This window comes from Homarus americanus, unplaced genomic scaffold, assembly GCF_018991925.1.
Source record: "Homarus americanus isolate GMGI-L3 unplaced genomic scaffold, GMGI_Hamer_2.0 scaffold24050, whole genome shotgun sequence".
NCBI lineage: Eukaryota > Metazoa > Arthropoda > Malacostraca > Decapoda > Nephropidae > Homarus > Homarus americanus.
The window spans coordinates 596,020-618,231 of record NW_024736661.1 but is presented as its reverse complement, the minus strand read 5'-3'; the positions used below and the strand labels follow the sequence as shown (position 1 = coordinate 618,231).

The following is a 22,212-nucleotide window of genomic DNA, read 5'->3' as shown; positions in this document are numbered from 1 at the left end:
CCCTTGTGCGTTTGTTCAATCCATTGTGCAGTGATGAGATGCTTCCTGGATGTACTGTGTAGGTTTATATCCCGTTTCTACTGGCAGGAAGGGTCTCAAGTCTACGAGTTCAACACCGTGATGAACAGAGTGACACTGATCCAGCAGCTGCCCCACACAGATGTCAAGAAGGTCATCCACTACAGAGACCCTCATGACGACAAGCACTACGTCCTGGTGCTGAACAGTGACGCCACACCAACAATATACTGGTGGAGTAGTAAGATCCTTCCTCCTGTTCACTGATTATGGGTTGGTGTTTAAGAAGATTTATCAGATATAAACAAATGTTTGTTTTGTGGTTACAGGTGATCAGATGCAGGAATGGCAACAGCTGGTGAACTCGGAGGCTGTTGGTTCTCCGAATTCTGCTGGCATCTTGGTGCTGCACAACCTAGAAAGCATAATTTTGATCTCCAATGGGGTAGGTCCAAGTCACAATTTTGATGATTTGTTCTACATGTAAAGCAGTACACTGAATTTAATTTTTTTGAAACTTTCCAGATGTGCTGCTGTTCCCGACACCTTGTTAATATAATACTGTTCTCTGGCAGGGGACCATCACCCTGTACACAGACGACATGACGGGCCACTATTCGGCCACCTTCACGCTGCACACTACCTGCATCACCGTTGAGGACCTTCATGGAGTGAGGCTGGGACCAGACTACTATATCTTTTATGTGTGTACAGGAACTGTCAACAGGCTAGAGGCCAGACTCCTTCACCTGGAGACTGTGGTGTTGGGTAAGGACTCCTCCTTCATAGGTTGTAAAGAACCAATTGTGGAGTCGTAATATCTTATCAAAAGTAGTTATACATGGTGTCTATTGTGATCAGTTGTATAAAATGTTCTTGCCTTGTTGGTGAAAATGAGGGAAAAGGTATTTAGAATTCGTTAGATTATTGGCACAAAATTACCATAAAAATCCCAAGTATAGATGTTTTATCGTGGCAGTTTCTACCTTGTAATTGCAGTTACTTTAATGAGGTACACAGTTAAGATCATCTTCAGGTAAGCTGAGTTTAGATAGATGGATACTGGCATGTCCTAGACTGTAGTTCAGAATGGGCTAATAATGGTGACATAAGCACTGGTTGAACTTTATGCTGGCTCCTCATCCCCGGTGCCAAATGACCCTGGCTATTGCGGTGTTAAGATGTTCAGTCCTTCATTGTTGGTGCACAGGTAAAGAAGAAACTGAAGGAGACCCATTATTAAGATGCCTGGAGCAGCTGACAACCATGCTGGGGGACAGGAAGAAGGACATCGCCTACCTAGAGAGTGTGGTCACCAGCGACGCCCTCATGACAGTTGACCATCCTCAGGTTCACATCCAGTTTTTGTTGTAGTTGCTGGTGACTTTTACCCAGACTGTAGTACTGTATTGTACCTAGTTTGTGTTGTGGGGGGTCCATACAAGTTCATATAGTAGACAATGATGGTAGCACATCTTGGTAGGTTAATACTTGGAAAGTAACTTAAATTTACTTTTCTTTTTATGTAAGACTTGGGGTGGACCAGTGGGGTTCTCGGAGCTGTGGGTGAATGGAAAGACTACTGCTTACCAGACGATAGTAATTGGGAAGCCTGAGGAAGGAAGCTTTACTAATCAATCCATAGAGGAATATAATGATGCCATCACCAAGCTTCAGGTACAGTATTGTGTGGAAGAGTCTACTGGCTGTTGTCACCAAACTACTGTAGTATAGGTGATTCAGTCATCGTAGATTATCTGATGGTGTAGTTCGAATAGGATGGAGGCATTCTGGAAGGATATTTAATCTAGTAATCGTGTTTGCGTGGAGCATATCTTGGTTGAGTTTACCGGTAACAAGGAAGTTGTACAATAAAGATTAACCAGTTTCCTTTTTTGGCAGACTGAGGTGTATCTTGTGAAAGAGCAGCTGTCCTCCGTGCTGTACCATTCAGGTGCACAGACCATCACAGGACCCATCAAAGCCACCTCCCTTTCCATAGATACTGTATATTTTGATGCACTAATACTGAACAAGGCAAGTGTATACTGGCATGAATGTGCTTAAGGGAACTCTTTTAGTACTGTAATGCTTCGGTTAATGAGCAAACATGATGGAAGATAATTGTAATGGGGTTGTTGAATCGAACTGTCTCTGATCCTGGGGTCTTGATTACTGGTGGTGATGATTAGGAAATTTAATTTATGGCAATCTTGAAACTACTGTACTGTACAGTTTTAATGGACGTCCTACTGTTCATTTTGATATTAATCATTATTCCCTCAGGTAAATGGTGTGCCATTAGCCAATATAGACCAAATGTTCCTTATGGACGGTGCAGACCAAACAATTGAGGGATTATGGCGAGCTAACTACCTAAGTATGGACGTGCTGAGCACTCGCACCCGCTCCCCACCAGGAACCATTTCGGGAATTCTGACCAGTGGTATGTGTTGCTTACTTAAGTGTTTTTTTTATACATACTGTAACGATCCTAGTACAGTACTTGATATAAGTTTTCTCCAGTCCCATGATAGCTGACAAGTGGATCATAAAAGCTAGTGTTAGCAGCTGAAGTAAGGTGCCCCTATTACTGTAATGATGTACTTTAGCAATATTATAAAAAGTAGAATTTTGATCCATTGATAAACAGGAAAAATTTATTCCCACTCCATATTAAAACTTTAATTCTTTGGGCTGGCGGTTCATGGAAGTCTGTTTGCAGACAGTAAGGGAAAATTAAGTTTGTTCCATAAAGGTCGCCATACTAGTTACACGAGTTTAGTGTACATGAGTGGGTGAGAAAAGTATTAGTTGAGGAATTGTTCTCGCTCTTGTAATTTGTATTTGCTGTCTGCCATGGAGGGGAGTTTGCTTGCATATTTGTAAACTAGTATTGTATACCATTAACATTCTCGTCACCAGACTTGATGCGTCGTAGTGTGATGGATCAGGTGGTGACTGGACACCATATCTACGAAACCATAGTGGCTGATGAGATCTGCAACAGAATGTGTAACAACTTCTCCATAAACATTAATGGTGTTGACACTTCAACCATTGTCATCATGGGGTCTGATGTTACTTTCCTTGACAAGAAGACTTTTCCCAACATGATGGTTACTGGGACCATGGATATTGAAACTATTAATAATGTAAGTAGAGGGGGTGCCTCGAGCAATATACTGAGGATCCATATTGAGGAGTATCTGGTAGAGGGTCAGGAAGGGGTTGGTTTAGTCATTTAGTGGAATAAACCATTTGAAGGAAGCGATTTGGATGAACACGAGATGCTGGTGTTCAAATGTATTGATCTTTCCCAATTTTGGTATAGTCCTGTTACTTTCTATCCGTACAGCAGAGCCTTAGTACAGGTGCTACTTCATCATTTTTGGCTGTTTATTGACAAGACATGGAAGACGCTTAAAAATTGGCATCACTAACTTAGATGTTCACATGATAAATTATTTCTTTGAAGAGCATTTTCAATGGGAGAATATGGACAGGTGGTGTTGAGCCAGCTGGCAAGTCAGGTGGTGTATACAGACCTAGGACCAAAGCTGACACTGGTGGGGAACTACACCCTGGGCCGCGTCACTGTGAGGGGCAACGTGGCAGCTTTTTCCATCAATGGCATCAATGTTGTTGAGCTCGACAGTAGCGTTGTCAAGAAATACGGCAACTACAGGATGGCAGGTTTGTATATTGGTTTGGGAGTACAGTATAGGTAGATAGAAACAAATATAGTACAGTATAGGGCCTATAGGCAGATAGAAACAAATATAGTACAGTACAGGTAGATAGAAACAAATATAGTACAGTATAGGGCCTATAGGCAGATAGAAACAAATATAGTACAGTACAGGTAGATAGAAACAAATATAGTACAGTATAGGGCCTATAGGCAGATATAACCAAATATAGTACAGTACAGGTAGATAGAAACAAATATAGTACAGTATAGGGCCTATAGGCAGATAGAAACAAATATAGTACAGTACAGGTAGATAGAAACAAATATAGTACAGTACAGTATCTAGGAATGTACAATGTAGTAACTGGACAATTGTAGATCTGGGAGATGTACAGCTGTTGGGGGCAGGGAGTAACGTATAGCAAATAGTCTGCTAGGTCCAGTGTACATTAGTGCCATCGTGAAACCTGGTTGTGTGGTAGCAGCTCCACCAAGTCACCTGTGGCAGTGTACATGAATGGTTATCATTAAGAAATCAGATGTGGTGTACTTAGTAAAACACGTGAAATGTTATTGCATCTCCTTATAATTGTGCATTTGCATCACCGTTTTCCTGCAGAACTGTATTGTTTATATTTGTTCTTGGCATGATTTGATCTTCACTTTTAGCTATGCAATGAGTTGTCCCATATTTCACGAGTCGTGTGCTGGTGTATATGGATTATGTTGATTCTATACTGGGTCCTGTCTTAAGAATTTTTATTATGGAAAATGGTAGAGAAAAAGTCGTGTGCAGCATGTATAGTACTGACCGATAATTAATCCTTGGTAACTGTTGAGGTAGCCTTTGTATACCCTAATCTTCAATGAGACATTATGCAGTGTAAAACCTTTTGGTGAAAATGTACTGTACATGATTGGTTGGTCAGGTGGTCTGGTGTACAGAGAGGACTTGGTGGTGACGAACTCGGTTGTGTCGGAGACCATCAACGACGTGCTGTGGTCGAACATAGTGGACCGGAGCTCTCCAGACAAAATCACTGGCACTTATCATTTCTCGGAGGTGACCGTGACTGGCTCGCTAGACTCTGACGACATCAATGGTCTGGATCCAAGTGAGGAAGCTGTTCTGGTGGACATGAGCCAGACAATAAATGGTAAGTGTGGGTGTGTTTGGAGTGGCCTATTTTGTTGTAAAGTTGACAGGTCTTAGGATGGATTTAACTTGACAATGGGTGAATTTAGTGTATGATGGCTTGGAAACTGTTTCTTTGTCTGGGAGATCTTTATGGACAGTGGAGGTGAATGTTAACCTTCAGTAACACGAGTAGAGGATAAAATGGCTAGTGTTGAAGGTTGTGGTGGAATGTTGGATAATTGAATTAAGTTTAGTGTATTCTTTGGCTTTAGCTAATGTAGTTAGATAATGAAGTTGGACAGATTACATTACTGTACTGCAATTCACCCAAGATGGACAAATTAAGAATGAATGGTATGAGTACTGTATATTTAATTTGAATGTTTTTCTTGGTGAAGTTAGACATATTAATCTACTTGAAGCACAAGCCAGAGTTTGACACAAGGATTGGTCATTGGTTAATAAGCATCTCCCATCTTTCTGCAGGTCGCATAAAGTTTCAAGAGTCTGTGAGTGTGACTGGGGTAGAGGGCGTGGTGATGGAGGAGGGAGGAACCGTAAATAATGTCGACCCCTCCAGCCTGCAGCCAGAGTTTGGTGGTATGGGAGACTTGATCATTGACCAAGAGACAAGCTTCTCCAGACCTCTACTTGTAAGTTTTACTTGATCCATTTTTACTTTATCCTCATTGCCACTATTCTACATGCTAGCCAGTCAGCCAGCTAACCGGCCGATCAATTTTATAACTATTTTTATCCTCTTCACCACTGATGGCTTGTTAGCCGTTTGGGTGATCGGTCACGTCTGTTATGCACTGTTGTCAAGTACTGGGCATGCACCGGCTCCTGAATGTACCTGAACCCGCTCCGGTGTTGGTCAAGTCTGGTCTTGAAGGAACTCGCTCCCGGTGCCATCACAACACTTTCTGGCAGATGTTCCGAGAGTTAACTCTCTCCAAGAAAGTTTGCCTTGGGTTTTCTGGACCTGCGGCTTCTTCAGCCTCGAGCTGTGACCCCTTGTGGGGCGAGCGTCTGCCAGCTCCTGGTAAGGACACTAGACTGATTAGTGCTCCTTGAGATGCATATGCACCTCCATTAGGTCGCCCCCTTTGCCCGTCTTTAGTATAAGCTAGGGAAGTTCAGGCGCTCCAATCTCTCGGGGTAGCCGAGGTGCCGAAGTGCAGGCACCAGTCTGGTGGCCCTCCTTTAAACCTTTTCAAACGACTGGGAGTCCCTAGTATATCCCTGGGACCAGACGGGGTGACAGTACTCCAGCGTTATGAGGGTCTGACTGTCTAGATATCTGAGACCTTCTTAAAAGACCTAATAATTTATTTGCCCGATTTACCTTCTCGCAATGGCCCGAGAACTTCAGCTCTTGGTCAACATACACACCTGGCAAAGAGGATAAGTTGAAAGTGTAAAGCTTCCCGTAATTCTGTAGATTGTTTTGGGTAAAATTATAATACTATATCTGGTTTCTCCTCAGTTGTCTGGTAGTGTGACCGCACGAAGAGTCAATGGCTTGATGCTGGACAACTTGGGTGGTCGCTATTGGCGCAAATCGCTTGATCAGGACATTAACGTTTATGTTCACCTAAACAACGCTGTCTTCGAGTGAGTGAGTGGGCTGTTGGGAATCAGTGGTGGATGTGTTGAATAATTAGCAATGCTCAATTTGGGGTTATGAGAGAAACCTAACTAGTTGATGGATATAATGGAGAACCGAGTATTGTATAGAGATGGGATGTTGGTTAATACAAGATGGCATTATATATGGTAGTAAGTTATAATACTATAATAAGGGTGGTTGAGACTAAGCTTGACACTGGGAAATTTTCTTAAAGTATTGTACTGGGTGATTGTTTCAGAAAGCAGTGTAAAGACTAGTATGGGTAGGAAGATGATGGTAAAAAGAACATTATATAAAAGATTTTAAGTGGAAAAAGCATTAAAACCCAGAACTATTTGCCTTCAGAAGTGCAGTCACTGGGGAAACGCTTAATGGGTGGATGATGAGTGACTTCCTCCACAAGAGGGGCCAACAGGTTTTGTCTACGGACTACATCTTCCAGGTGAGTCTTTACTGGGTTGTTAAAATTATTTTTAAAACCAAAAATGACCGTCCTCTGTAAACTTGAGAAAATATTAGCTTTATTAAGTGTATCAGGTGCTGGATCAAATAGTCCGGTTTGTTGTTAGTGAAAAAAGAATCTTCCTCTGTATAGTATTAGGATAAACTCCCCTCTAAGAAATGGCTTCGTTAGTTATCTAAAAACACTTCTTGGCAGTGTAACGGTTTTTTTGTTTCTCTCGAAATAAGTCGAAGGCTCCAGTTGGCAGAGGCTTCTGGTGGTAATAAGGTTTTAAGTCTGTTTGATAAATTACTGTATACAAGGCAGATTTGCATACCATTACATCGTTTAGGGTGGAGTGGTGGTACAAGGGAACTTGCTGATGGCCAAAGGCAGCACGGTGGACCAGGTGGACGTTTCTGAACTTCTGGACAATGTGGTGACCTTACAAGGCTACCAGACAATTACTGGACAAATGGCGAGTACTGTACCACTGTTATATTACTGACGTTAGTGCAATATTAGTTTTCTTGATGCTGTATTATTTAGTCATATGATATAGACTACATTACAAAGATACTTTCATTACTTTTTTCCTAATTGTGTGGTTATCTCATTCTGATGTAAATATTATTTAAAAAAATATTGCTTTCAGAATTTCCTTGGTAAAGTGAGTATTGTTGGAGATCTTGACCTGCGAGGCTTGCTCAACGGTCTGGATATTGCAACAGACCTCATGAGACTTGATAAAAACCTTCCACAGACTGGTAAGTGGACTGTTAATGTTATTTATGTTAATGTTGGACCATAACTTTAATTTAGTTTATCTTTGCCGTTGATAGCTTGTTAATTACTTGGGAAGTTTGATTAATTCAACTTTCCTTGTTTCCCAGGCCAACTGACCTTCATGAACAAAGTGGATATGATGACATTAAATGTAATCAATATTGATATGACTGTTGAGAGTCTGAATGGTCTGGACGTGGAGGCTGCTGCAGGTGACCTCGTACTGTTGGGTCAAGATGCTACCATAATGGGAGCTGGTGGCCTCCGCTTCACTGGGGATGTTCATGGTAGTAACGTTTTTTTTTTTAATGACCGAGGTTTGATTGTTGGTAGTCTATTGCCAGAAAAGGTTCGTTTGAAGGACCAGCACTGTTGGGTCATGTCAAGCCACAATTGGGTATCCTGTGAAAAATATTGCTCTTGGACTAATTTTCTATTCTGAACTGAAGGCAATATAATCCATGGACACAGTGCCTTCAAGACATACATGTTTAAACTTGATATACTATATAATGTATTGAAGTAATTTTGAGAATTTGGTATTGTGGCAGTTAACAAGCTGATGGTAAAGGGGATGGTGGATGGAGTAGACATTGAGAACATGGTAAACCGAGCTCTTAAGAAGTCTTCAGACACACCACAACACGTTACTTCATCAGTCACTGTCGAGGGAGATGTCCACTTTGTACAGGAGCTATCACTGGGCACAGTTAATGGAGAAGATTGGACTCGACATCTGAACAATGTAATTATTTGCAGTTTTTAAATGGCTTTACAAACTGATGCAAGTTGACCTAAATATTAATTCGGTCATGAAAATACAACCGTGAACACCCTCAGGTGGTACTGCTCAACTATAGCGGAGAGATCGTGGGGCGGAAGATCTTCACTCGGCCACTGTACATTCAGGGAGACTTCTACCCAAAGACCATAAATGGCATAGACGTGAGTGCTCTTGCTGCCAGAATACTGAGGCGGTCTGGTGAACAGGTGGTATATGGGGCCTACACCTTCACCAGTGATGTTGTTGCGGGTATGTGGAGATGAATTTCTTATAGATTTGTGGAAGTCTTATTTTTGTGTACTTTGGTCCATTGTAAGGCAGGTGACTTGGTTAAACACTTATTCCTGAGCTGTCACATTTCAAGCGGCTTTCTTTTCATAGACTGTATGAACCTATTTTTATAATGTAGTAGTGTACGAAGTGTTCTTCCCCTTCCAGAGGAGTTGGTAGCCCCAGTGATCGATGGGGTTAATATGGACACAATAATGTTGGTGGACGAGGGCGGACATGTGGGTGGCACTGTGACCTTCGCCAAGGACGTTTCCTTCGTGGGACTAACTTCGGATACAAATGTCCTAGATGGTTGTAATGTGGGAAAGGTATGGGTCATATTTTTTGTTTTAACTTAAAAAGTACTTTGTGGTTCTCTTGTAATTTTAACCTTGTATCTTGTCTGTAAACTGCTATCGACCAGAAATATATGATCGATCTTGGCACAGATCCCAAAAGTTGTTGAAGATGCTCCACTGCAATCCTGCTTAGTACGGAGGTAATATCCCCCATGTCATCTGCACAAAAGATGGACTAAAATTCTACTACTTTCAGCTTCAAAATGGGGCGATCTGGAAAGACCACTCCGATATGATGATAGACTCTGTCGTCATAATAGACACACTCGTGGTTGAGGGAGATGCATATGCTGATAATGTTTGGGCGATGAAGTCTGGTAACATAGTTGATGTAAACCATTTCCTGAAGACTCTTGTCCTGAAGTCTTCTGACCAGGTTATTACAGGTAAGGTTAGGTGTTCAGATGCTGGTTAGATGTCAGATAGAATGAAAGATGGAAATAATTAGGAGGCTGAGCTTTATGATGTTTGTGGGGGTACTTTGTTGACCATGAAGGCTACTGTACAGTGTTGGCACATGTTGGATTAGTATTATTGTACAGATGAACAGTTAAAGGTAAAATAAATCTTTATTCATAAGATGTTCTGCAGAAGTTTGAGGTTGGTGCTGAAATGAAATACAGTATTTAAAATTCTAAAGATTTTATCAAAATTGATAAACTATGAATTTGTAAAAGAAAATGTTTGTCATGAAGGCTGTGGTGTCCTGTCACAGGACTAGTTTTCGAGTACGTACATAGATGATGGAGGCTCCCTCTTTATTAGCCTCTTGTAGGCAACTTCATAATCTGATGTAGAACTTTACTTTTATCTCTTGTTCAACAGCCAAGATGCAGTTCCTTAATGATGTCCACATAGGTCATCTACAAGTGGACACCATCAACAATGTGGACATTAATGAACTGTTTCGCTCGAGTGTAATGCAGAATGAAGACATGGTATGTTGTGTGGAGTTGTGATCTTTGGTGGTATTTATTTCTTGTCCACAACCTTGTTTACAGGATGTAGTGCGTGATATAAGCTTTTGTTTCACAGGATGTAGTGTGTGATATAAGCTCTTGTTTTACAGTATAGTGTGATATAAGCTTTTGTTTTACAGTATAGTGTGATATAAGCTTTTGTTTTACAGGATATAGTGTGTGATATAAGCTTCACCAAAGGCTTGACAGTGAAGAATTTAGAGGTGAAGGCAGCACTCTCAGGCCGTGGTGGTGGAGGAGTGTTGGTGAACGGTGTTGACGTCTCGGACATACACGCCCGTGCTGTTTTGGCCAATGGAGGTTCAGTTGTCATTACAGGCCTGAAATCCTTCCTTAATGGTTTCTCTGTTAATCATCTCAATGCTGGTAAGGCAGAACTATTTTGAGGTATTAGAGTAGTTCCCTTCTGACAGCAGGGAGTAAGGTTAGGGTTAATGTTTGTGTTGGTAGATATAACTTAACCCTTTGTTTATAGCGGCAATGTTGAATAAAATAGTTTGGCATCTCTTTAGTGAATCTTTATAATGTCCTAGTTGTATTTTCTGGACTTGTTAAATATAAACCACCTAAATAATTACTTCCAGTGCGGGTGGGAGGTGTGGCAGTTCGGGACCTGGTGGTGTTGTCCGGAGGTCTTGCCGTTACTCAACACCTCATATTTACTGCCCCCATCGCCGTTCTGGGACACCTTTTGGTGAGATAATTTGTTGAAAGTTGAAGAGTTCAGATTGTGTTTACTTTTTTATGAAGTTTATATATGAAGGATAATTATGCAGGTTAGTATAATTTTGCTGGGTTGTTCACCAGGCATTCATATTAATTGGCAAGTAGTCGGGAAAATTACTTTGAGGTACAGTACAAACTTTTTTTTACTAGTTTATGACTAGTAAAACCACCAGTGATCTGCTAGATAATTGGAGTTTCCAAAAAGTTGTAACCTTCTGTGTACCTTTTGCCTGCAGTTACTGATTTTCAGGCCACACTTGCACTAGTCTGCCTTGTGAGCTTCCGCATTTTAACCTCGAGTGCCTTCACTGAACCCAATTTAAGTATAGTGTAATGCTTGCTTGTGCTTTTCTATCCTCTTTTCTCCATTTGTGTTAACTTGAGTACAGTAATTGCATTCCACACTCCACAAGCAACCGTTAACTGGTTTGATAATTGGAAAGTCGAGTATTTCTTAACAAGTGTAGATGTGGCTGTGGTCATTGGCTGAAATGTTGGGGAAATTTCCTGGTGTGGCTGACACTCTTGCCCGAGGATGATGCCACGGAATTGCCAATATAAAGAATTGAATAAATTACTTATGACATGGTCCTTTTGTTATGCAGGTGTCCGGTAGTGTGGACGGGGAGGACCTGAGTTACCTCTTCTCCACCAGGGTTTTGTTGGATGCTACACAAACATTACTTGGCTTCTATACTTTTGAAAATATTGTAATTGAAGGTAGGTGACTACATGTGCTTAGTTGTGAAGGCAGTATTTTGGGTTGGAGCAGGGTTATAAATGAAATGAGCAATTAATATACACAAGTTTATGTAGGAAATTGTACATTCACTGTGTAACGGGCCGAGTTCTCTTTTCATAATTTACCGTCCAGATATTCTTTTGTTAGTCTTCTTGTTTATTCATATACTTGTATGTTCTTTGTAGCATTCTTTCCAATGAGTATCCTGGTTTATATAGTTATCCTTCTTCAATTCTTTATATATAATTCTTATATATTCTTGCTTATATTCTTATGTTCTTTATCTCTACATACCTTATATTCTTATATATTCTTACACAAGTAACTCTTATGCTTCTTTGCTTATATTTTCCAAGTCAATGTTCTTTCTTCTCATTTCCTTTCATATTATTTCTTCCATATATTTTGTTTGTTATATTCTAAACCGTGGATTAACCTGGGAAACCATGTCTTTCTTATTACCACACTTATTATACTTACAACGGTAGACCTGCCACCACCCACGATTTTATTAGAATATAACGTATCTTGGTTAACTGTTAGGTAGCGAGCTTCTAGGCACGTGAGTTAGTTTTTTCTGAAAACCAATGTGGGAAAGGATAGTGGTGATACTCGTAGATTACTAATTCAATATTTATTAACACAGTGATTGGATAAGATGCATCTTAGATTCACTCAGACAAAACAGAACTGCAATTTATTTATTAAGTCCTCAAACACTTCAAGAACTTATTACCTCATTAATTACCTCCAAGTACTTCTTACTTCAATCGACAATTGTGGTATTATTACTCTGCCAAATGGTATTCAGTAATGGGTACACAGCAGATATCACTGGACCCTCCGGTCTTACTTTACCAAGTAGCAAATTAACTCTTCACTTCTTGGTTATATCATTATACTCAGATTATCATTTCATGGTCACTACCGATGAATACATAACACACTGGACAACTCCACAATTATTGCAACATACAATACCTCCTGTTAATTTGCAAGGAACAACATGACACTTTTAACTCTCATTCAGTGGTTCATTACTTAACCTGGGATACTATATTTCTGCTGGTTATCCCTCAAACATGATACAATAATACTTCGGGCCAATTGCAAGAACAGTCGGTGGGTTTACGACGCCACTTACGATGGCCTTCTTGCCCTGATCTTGTTTCAGGAATACCATTCTTTTGAAGCTCTGGAGAGATCTCGAAGTTTTGATATTTTGAGTACAGCACTAGCTAATAATTCCCACCAGGAAACTTGTTTCGAGACTCCTCCAAAGCTTCGAAAAGTGCATAATTCCATGTGTTAAAGGCGATATTGCTGAAAAAGATCAGGGCAAGAAGGTCATCGTAAATGGCGTCGTACACCCCATAACCGTTCTTGCAATTGGCCCTTAGGCCCATGTAACTGAGGAGTGCCCCAAGGTAACGCTGGTCTCTACAACAAATGAAGATCCATGTTAGGGGTCGGTTGTAGACCGACACACGCCCAGGGAGCTGACATTTGATTTGCAGGAAACGGACTTCCCAGTTTAATCCTGTCGAATTAACCGCATCGTCCAACCCGGTTACCGCCCCACGTTAGCCGATGAGTATTCAGCTCCACACACTGGAGAGACGTTGAGGAAGTCATGAATGCGTTAATGTCTAACTTCAACTGTACAAAACATACGCCTGGCAACGGTTCAGACTATATCTAAATCTCTACGTTACTCGACTTAATTGGCAGAGAATTCACTGTTAACACGTGAACACTGATATTCACCAAAATTGACCAAGTTAAACTGAATTAATAGGCGGCGGGGAACACACGTTAACATACCTGGAGAGACGTTGAGGAAGAGTCACGAATTCGTGATTCTCCCTCGTGTAGAGGTATATACATGCACCCGTGGGGCAGCTTGGGCCTCCGTATTCATACCAAAAGGGTCGATCTTGCCAACAACATAACTTCTCTACCATTTTGGATCACTGTATACCGTACTTGGTTATGAACTCCGGTGTTCTTGATCAGGGCAATTTCCTTTGTCTATTCATGTAATCTAATCGGAGGTTGAGCTTGCCAGGAAAAGGCGGAATATACACGTCGATAACATTAATTCTGCAAGCTCAGGCCTGAGGCGAGCAAGGAGCTATTCACGTGGAGACGCTAGATCTTGGAGATTATACCAGTTGACAGAATAGTTCGAGATTAATGACTTAAATAGACAACTGACACTAACAACTATAAACATCAGATTCTCTGATGTTGGGGCGACAAAATGATATAACTTCAGGTGCGATCAGAAACTCGTGGATATTCCCACGGACTACATAAAATATGCCACTGACTGGCAAACTCGACACTCCCTTACTTGACACGTTTTACTAACAAGGACAGTTGAAGCGTTCAACCCCACTCGCAATGGATCTTGAATGGTCCAACTGTAAACAGACGTACCTAAGTTGACTCAAAACAAAGGTGTTCTCTTTCACATTCACATTTATTTTAGAGGTTTTTTCAGTAAGTGAGAAAATGGGGTAACGGAGGACTGAGGTGTCTTGAAGTGATGAGAAAACAGACTCCTCTGATGGAGGACTCGACGAAAGCCGAGTTACACGTTTTGTGGGCTATTGAGCATAATATGAATCATTTGATTTTGGCGCTAACTGACGTGTAAGACCTTGGTCGTTACAACCGAGTACAAGGGATGACTTGCAATACATTAGTGAGTATTTGTGTACTACTGTAGTTTTGGAACATGTGCCTCTTAGTGTGCCAGTGTCCATATTATTGAAATGGAAGTGAAGGCTTTTGTTAATACAGGTGACCTGGAGGTGAGCGTCATCAACAACGTGTCTATATCCGATCTGGTGTTGAGGTACGGCAGTGATCACCAGGTGGTGTCTGGTACAAAGATCCTGAGGGGCGGACTTCACGTCTATGGTGACATCATCGCCTCTACTGTTAATGGAATAGACTTTTGGAACCTCAATAACTCGCTGGTCATTATGGACAATGACGTAACCTTCACAGCTCCTGTGGTAACTAGAAAAAGTTGTGGTTTTGGCATTGTTACTAAATACTGTATTAAAGATTGTCTGTGTACAGCAAGTACAGTAGTCCTTTGACCAGTGTGAAGGCAGTATTCCTGAATAAACTTTTACTTGGCAGATTTGTGCATCTACTTTATATTAAAACTAAATACTGTAGTAATGTAAAAATGAATCTTGCCTTATGTGGACAGGGGACTGATCATGCATTTCAAGGGGTAAACTGCATCAAACCACTAAAAATACTTGTCTGATTTGAAATGGCAGCCAATTGGCAACTTGCATGTAGGCGAGTTTGTCTCGGCAGTGCCCCTAACAAGTCTGTACATCTCGGCAGATGTGCTCTAGTGTATGATGAGGTATGGTTGTATTCATGTCTGGTATTTAATGCCAATTTGGACCTTCCTAACTTGTCACACCAGAAAGTACTTGTTTAATATCTTGCAGACATTTGAGAACCTGGTGACGTGTCTGGTGAAGGTGGATGTGACCGACAGAGTCAATGGGCTGGACATGTTGCAGTTGAGTCGTGACATTGTTACGGTCAAAGAGAAGATCAGTAACCAGTACCACAAGATTGACCTTCTCCTCAGGCAGTTTGGTTCACTGAATGAAGAAAATTATATGAATGCCAGAGGTACGATAACAGCCACAGGCTGCATTTTGGGATGTTCAAAGGTGATTTGGGAGCTATTTTTGAAAGTTTGAATATTACACTAATTCTCATGACTGAACAGAGGTGGTTTTAGTCCTTTTGGAGGTATTGAAACTTTTAATGTATTTTTGAGGAACTATATTCTATTTGTTGATAAATTTGTACAGAATTGTATGCGGAGTTATCATACCTGGAGAGGATGGAGTTTCCCCGAGACACAGAAGTATACGGTGAGCTGTGGGTTGGGCACATTGCTACGGAGGGAGAGGATCTATTCCTCAAAATCATCAGTTGTCCAAACCCTCCATGTGGCTGTGATACAGAGTGTCATTACTATAAGGTCAGTAATGAAAGTCTTGCCTAACCCTTCTTGATGAAAGATTATTTGTTTCTTGTTCATTATCTTTGCTCTGCTGTGGTTGGGTAATTTTTTGTGGATATTGATATATTTGGCTTGCTATGCAAACGATGGATGCGGAACAAGATCCGTAATTTTTTCTGGATGAAGATGGAGTTTGAAGTATTGTGTATAGTTGGGGAAAAGTTCTGTTTCATCTCCATTAACAAACTCCTGAACCTGTGATCCGAGACTGCACCACTTATGGGTGGAACAGTGTGCTTTTTATGTTTTAACAAATTTATTGGCAGAGCTTGTAGTACAGTTTGCCTATTCTGAGTAATTCAGTCAGGTCTTGACAATGAGGGTGGTATCACTTCTCACTGCCATGCAGGACAGAGGTTCATACACAAAAAATACATCATATTAATTAACAGCTATAAATGTATAGAGGTCAGATTCACATGGGTGATGTCACTGTTCACTGCCATGCAGGACAGAGGTTCGTACACAGATGCATCATATTCATTGACAGTACGTATACATATATGTACACGCACATACACGTGTGTGTGTGTGTGTGTGTGTGTGTGTGTATATATATATATATATATATATATATATATATATATATATATATATATGAGGACTGAGTTTTTTCAGTGACTAGGTTAGCTTCCTCTGGAATGGAGTTTTCCATATATTGTTAAAATGTATTGATAGTTCTTAGTTATTTTCACCTCTTCCCATTATGCTGTCCATACAGGTTACTATACATTAATTTACCATCTTGCTGGATGTCTTTGCCGGTTCCATCCTTGTGGATCACTTCCCGTATCATTCTAGATTACACGGCAGTTAGTAGTTACTTCAGACTTCCTAACAAATCTTGGCGTGCAATATACTTTTTCATAACTGATAAAAGATGATTTACATGTACAGTGGTCCCTCGGTTAACGAGCAAAATTTGTTCTAGAAGGTTGCTCGTTAACCGAAAAAATCGTTAATCGAAAAAATCGTTAACCGAAACCATTGTTTCAATGGGTTTTTGGGTAATTGGTTCCAGCTCACAGAAAATTGCCTAAATTCAACAAAAAAGGTAGAAAAGTACACATACTTTGAGGTGTGTATGTTGAAGGCTCCTGGATGATGATGGGAATTAGAGTGGGGGTGGAGAAGGGAGAAGAGAAGGCATTGGGGTGGAAGAGAAGTCACCCCATGGTGCCATTTCACCCATAAAATTTTAGTTCACTTGGTGTAATTCAAGATTATTTTCTTTAAATCAACACATATTTCAAAATGACCAATAACTTGACTGGAAACAGAAAAAAAAGTGTTTGTTGAAGTCTCAAACAGGATGTTCCTTCCTCTGAACAGATAAACAAACTGACTCCAAGCTTGGTGTGTTGAGTGGCTGTTTGGCGTGCAAAAAACTAGTTTCCTGTACTTCAATTATGTTACAATAATTGTTAAAAAATTTAATATAAAACTTAAAATTATTGAATAGCACAACCTTCTTGATATTTACTGAAATGGTAAAGAATTTAAGCCTTAAAACCGATTACTGTATTGGCGGACTAATACTACAGCTGGTGAGCAGCCAAATGCAGGTGAAAACATGTTGGGAAAAATTCTTAAGGAATTCGTTAACGGAAATTTTTTCGTTAACCGAAGTGAAGAATCTTGTGGAAGATAATTCGTTAACCAAAATTTATTTAACCGAGGATCAATGTACTGTAGTAATTAAAGGAGTTGGCTTGTGGAATGAATGGTTTGTTGACATGTGAATTAAATGCTTTATAAAAATGAAATTACAGTGGGGAAGTATGTGCGTGGGGGAGTGGTACACTGGTGAAGTTGGTCATATATTTATATCTCTAACCCCCACCAGGTAAAGGGTAATGGTTGGCTGGAACCTGTGGCTCAACTCAGCATAAAGGTAGATGTTGTCAACCATCCCCTAAATGACCAGCACTTTGTGGCAATATACTCCAGGTATTGTTTGTTCATCTCTACTAACTTTGTCTAGTTTTGCCATTACTTTATATCTTGGTTATGAAAGCTTGTTTTAACGAGTTCCTCTACCCCCACATGTGCCAACCACATTGTCATCTCTCATGAACATTATCATCTTGGCTTGTCAGAGGAACCTTTTCCAAGAAAAAAAAGGGTGGAATTGCATCAGTAAATTTAGAGATGGTGAAAACTAGTGACAAGTTTAAGTTTTACAAAGTTTCTCTTGTTTTAACATTTTAATTATTAACTTGGTGTCCACAGCCTGAGGCAACTTATTACACAAAAACCTGGATACTGTTGAAGTTTGTCTGGTTTAATTATGATAATTATTTTGATGCAGATGTGAAAATGGTCAACCAATAGCCAGAGTGGATATAGACTACTATTTGGGCACGTCGCCCATTGCCACGTACGATGTGATGGGCATGGTGTCTGGCACGGGTTTATTCATAATAAATGAGATGAATTACTTGGTTGTTATGCTACAGGTTGTAGATGGTAAGTTTAATTTTCTTCAGTTTATATTTGTAATTGAAAGTTGGAGAACTGTTATATATATATATACAGTATATATATATATATATATATATATATATATATATATATTGGTAATGTTCCTTAATCTCCACAGGTAAAGATGCTACAGAGAAGACAGTAATATTTGTCCTCAAGCTTGATGCTGTGGGAAAAAGAATAATTAACACCTGGAGTAGAGAATTTACCAAAAAAGCCGCTGGTATGGACTTGGCTCTCGTAAGTAATAGTCTTTTGTAAACAATCCAGGTTAAGGTGTGTAGTCTGCCCCAGAACCTTCCTGTACACAATCTTCCCAGATTGCTGGAGGTTATCTAAAACAATGAAGATGGTAAATATGTACAGTACCATGAAAACGAAAGGAAGCTGGGAAAAAAAGGAATAACCACATTTGAATGTGGCATCACTGTCCACGACATTGTGAGTGGGATTTTGGGACAGGAGGACATTTTAAATGTGGGACAGTGGTGGGTTTTCAGAAGTCATGAATATTACTTTAGATGGCATTTCTGCGCCACTTTTGCCAGGGGTTGTCCCAAGGTAAAGAGCAAGCCTTGCTGTAGATAAAATTACTTTGGTCAAGCAGTTGGTTATAATCCAGGATACTTGGGCTCCAGGTTGGCCGTGAAACAATGCACTACCTTAAATAGCACAATAACGTGTAACCTTTAAAATGACTTGAGTTGCTTTACCAAGTTTATTTTAGGATTTTACCTTTGTGTGCTTGGATATGATATAATGAAAAATTTCAGATTGACAACACCTGGTTCTTGCTTGTGGCCAGTAACTATGATCCTATGGACAAAGTTACTCCTTACACTGTTACCTCAGAACTCTTCATCTGGGAAATGTCTTCAGAAATGGTACGGTAAAACTTTGTAAATCTACTTTAAACCATTGACTTCATCATTTTGGGTATACTGTACTTAACCTGTTAATTTGTCAATTATTGAAATTGATACTGTACCCATTTGGTATATAGGTACAGCCTTTTATGTTGGTTGTAAACTCTATCCACAGTTTACAATGGTGGGAGAGTATGTGGCCGACCATACAAGCTCGGGCATGTTCCTGACTGTTGACATGCCTGTGGGGGAGAGTTTCTTTACTCTGGCACAGCTCAAGGAAGCGGACTCTGTATATTTTCCGGATAACGTCAAATATACAGCGCAAGTGTTGGTAAGTTAGTCTGTACGTACAGAGAAGTGTACTTCACGAGGCACAAAGCGTATTAAAGTAAATATCGTGTGGTGACTTCTATTTAGCAAACTATGTACTGTAATAGATATGTCCGTTATATTGAGGGTCCATTAGCTGCGATATCCTCATTGAACCAATTGTATGGAGCAAGAAGTCCATTATATGGAGGTTTGTCTAGTATTTTAACCCAAATATTTTGGTGTTACTCATAATGGCAGATGTGTTAAGTGGGGTAAATTTTTACTTGATTTCTGCCTCTAGCATAGCTCTATAATTTAGCCGATGCAAAAGATTAATGAGGCTTGCGGCTTGAATGCATTTTATTTTGCACTAATAGTTACTGGTTTTACTTGCTGTAGTGAAGATTTCCAGGAATTTGGTAGCAAATTAATGCATCTGTGCTCTACTAAAAGCAAGTTTTCCTTTTCATGGAAATTTGTTGGGGGGGGGTTTCCTTCATATACTCTGTAGTTACTGTACAGTATGTAAAATTAATTTTCAGGTATTCCGGTACAATAAAGTTAACAAGAACTTCGAGGCTTTCCAGTCTCTAGCAGCCTTTGGAGTGGTTGACCAAACCCTGTTGGTTGTGGACAACAGCGTCTACCTGCTGCTGGTGTCGACTGTCCACAACTGTCTGTATGTGTTTGAGTATTACCATCCTGAGGTAAGCTCCTGCTGGAACAGTGAACATGGTACAGGAAATTTAATAATGATGCAGGGTACATTCACTATTAAAGGGTACTGTACCATTTTGTATTTTTATAACCACTTGTAATTCAAATTGGAAAATTATTTGACATTACTGGTATAAATGTTCAATAGTTTCACTCCTTAATTTTCTACAAACAAGATTTAACATTTGCTAAATTTATATTTCTTGCTTTATTGGAGTAATGATTTCTGCTGCTACAAGTTGTCAAAAGGTTGTGCTTACAAGTAAAGAGATCCACTGCTTTTGCATATCCAGGATTTCCTCTGAGGACCATGAAAAATTCTCGAATGTTTAAGTTTAGTCCAAAATTCCTTACTGTTAAGATACAGTACTGTAGACCTATTTCATATTTGCCAACATCTATAGTGAAGATATTTTGAAAATTTAATAGAGCAGTAACATGTTTTACCCTTCTTCCCCCCAGGGGTTCATGTTGGTGTACAAGATATATGTGGAGAATCCCTATTCCTTGATAATTCTGGAAGTGGAGGACTGTACTCTGGTGGCTGTGTCAACATCAAATGGCCTTGTGAGGTTCAAGGTCCACATCAAGGGGGTGGATCCAGATTCTTTGTTGATAAAAATTTAGGGTTTGTCGAGGTGACGGCTGCTCTGTATGTTCTGGCAGTGTTTGCCAAGGAGTTGTAAAAATTTTTATATTAATATCTAAACCCTGACTGACCTAGTTGAATTTAACTAACCTTTTCTGCCTGAAATTTTTTGCTTTTAAATCTGCTACACAAATGTCCGTTTAAAGGACTTCCTAGGTGTAGGCTGGAAGAATTCTCGAACTTGAGGGGAACACTTTACCACCACATAATTTTGTCAACACAACCACCACATGCATCCCTTCTACTGCTGGCTGCAGTAGACCTCTGCTAAATCTGTTGGAGACTTTCTCCTTGAGGTCTACCTAACAAATATGCAAGTACACAACTGGCAAAACACTTTAGTTTTTGAAACTAGATATGGATTTTCTTGAACGTGAAAACTATCATGTTTATACAGTCAAGTTAGTCTACTATAGTGAACATGTACAAGGGGGATTTAAAACTAAGGACAAGGAGTAATTGACTGTTTTAAATATTCAAAAACCTTTATTTTAAAGGTTATTAATTAACCTGAACTGACTACAGTGAAGTACAATGTGCACTTTCTCCCCACCATTATGTATACTGGACCTGTCAGACTCTGATATTCCCTGGACTGTAGTATTCAGTATGTCTTGATTGCCATCCTTGTTATATTCAAAACCTTCATCAGGAACTCTTGTGAAGTTACATTACCAAACTATGGAACACATTTGTGCTAAAGCCTTGACTCTCCTGTAAACAGTTAAGAGACCTACTTCCTTGCCAGCTGTCTCTAGCACTGTTAGAAAAATCTTGAACGAGACTGTACCTGTTGTAAATCAAAAGTTGGGAATTCGTATTCAGGGAAAGTTGTTGGAGCTTCCAAGAACTTGATGACAAAAAGGGTTGACTTTTCAGGCTTCTATGCCCTTGACTCTTCAGGCTTCTATGCCCTTAATTCTTGAGGCATAAAGGCAAGCATGAACTTGGCATGCTTCCCTGTTGAGTGCTGTAAATGCTTCTGTGCTTTACCTTACACAGGATGTAGGGGGGGGGTCCAAAAAGGAATCTTCTTGAAGAAAATTGAGCAGTTATAATTTTTGACTGTATTATGACCCATGTGGTGGTTGGTGAAACATATACTGTAATTAGATATTCAATTTTATGAAATGTAACAAGTTCTTTCAATATATCTTAATCTTCCTACATTATCATTAGGATACATGTGCCACAATATCTGGAAAAAACACACAAAAAAATAAAATAAAACTACAGCAGGAAATCTGACTGTAACAAGCTGCATGGAAGCCAAATTTAGGTCCAAACAGAAATAAACTTGGTAATAAAACTGTCATAAGGCTGGAGGAGAATTTCTGTAGAAAATGATAGACCTTGGTCATTTGGGAGCAAAATTGATGGGAAATGGTGAAGCTGGAGACTATCTTCAGGCTGTCTCTTAAGTGTGCTGTTAGAGCACTTCTACAACCAATGAAAACCCTACTTCAGTTATAAAGAGAAAGTTGGTGAATTATGCAGCACCCCTTGAAAATGACCAGTGATGCACCACATAATTGAC

At 39.9% G+C, this 22,212-nt stretch overlaps 2 protein-coding genes across 2 annotated transcripts; both read left to right on the top strand.

Moving 5' to 3' along the window:
- Positions 1-33: 33 nt before the first annotated feature.
- On the top strand, positions 34-1,392 carry LOC121872391. Its single transcript, XM_042375142.1, has 4 exons — positions 34-259; positions 348-463; positions 594-786; positions 1,229-1,392. The coding sequence occupies exons 1-4, from the start codon at positions 34-36 to the stop codon at positions 1,390-1,392; spliced, it is 699 nt and encodes a 232-aa protein (XP_042231076.1).
- A 945-nt stretch (positions 1,393-2,337) lies between these two features.
- LOC121872390 lies at positions 2,338-20,745 on the top strand. The gene is made up of 28 exons (XM_042375141.1): positions 2,338-2,464; positions 2,944-3,173; positions 3,525-3,714; positions 4,642-4,869; positions 5,337-5,503; positions 6,340-6,467; positions 6,829-6,925; positions 7,278-7,403; positions 7,581-7,692; positions 7,819-7,998; positions 8,263-8,456; positions 8,552-8,744; positions 8,934-9,094; positions 9,321-9,510; positions 9,950-10,062; positions 10,254-10,470; positions 10,689-10,798; positions 11,436-11,550; positions 14,381-14,598; positions 15,055-15,244; positions 15,430-15,602; positions 17,491-17,594; positions 17,956-18,113; positions 18,247-18,368; positions 18,902-19,012; positions 19,170-19,328; positions 19,852-20,016; positions 20,489-20,745. Exons 1-28 carry the CDS (start codon positions 2,338-2,340, stop codon positions 20,651-20,653), a joined length of 4,443 nt encoding a protein of 1,480 aa, XP_042231075.1. The 3' UTR covers positions 20,654-20,745.
- The last annotated feature ends 1,467 nt before the right edge of the window (positions 20,746-22,212 follow it).

Bases quoted from the DNA above. Each gene is read 5' to 3' on its own strand.
- LOC121872391 (XM_042375142.1), top strand. From the start codon at position 34: ATGAGATGCTTCCTGGATGTACTGTGTAGGTTTATATCCCGTTTCTAC. The intron at 260-347 runs GTAAGATCCTTC...TTGTGGTTACAG, and splicing joins AACAATATACTGGTGGAGTA to GTGATCAGATGCAGGAATGG. The intron at 464-593 runs GTAGGTCCAAGT...GTTCTCTGGCAG, and splicing joins TAATTTTGATCTCCAATGGG to GGGACCATCACCCTGTACAC.
- LOC121872390 (XM_042375141.1), top strand. From the start codon at position 2,338: ATGTTCCTTATGGACGGTGCAGACCAAACAATTGAGGGATTATGGCGA. The intron at 6,468-6,828 runs GTGAGTGAGTGG...ATTTGCCTTCAG, and splicing joins CTAAACAACGCTGTCTTCGA to AAGTGCAGTCACTGGGGAAA. The intron at 8,457-8,551 runs GTAATTATTTGC...GAACACCCTCAG, and splicing joins GGACTCGACATCTGAACAAT to GTGGTACTGCTCAACTATAG.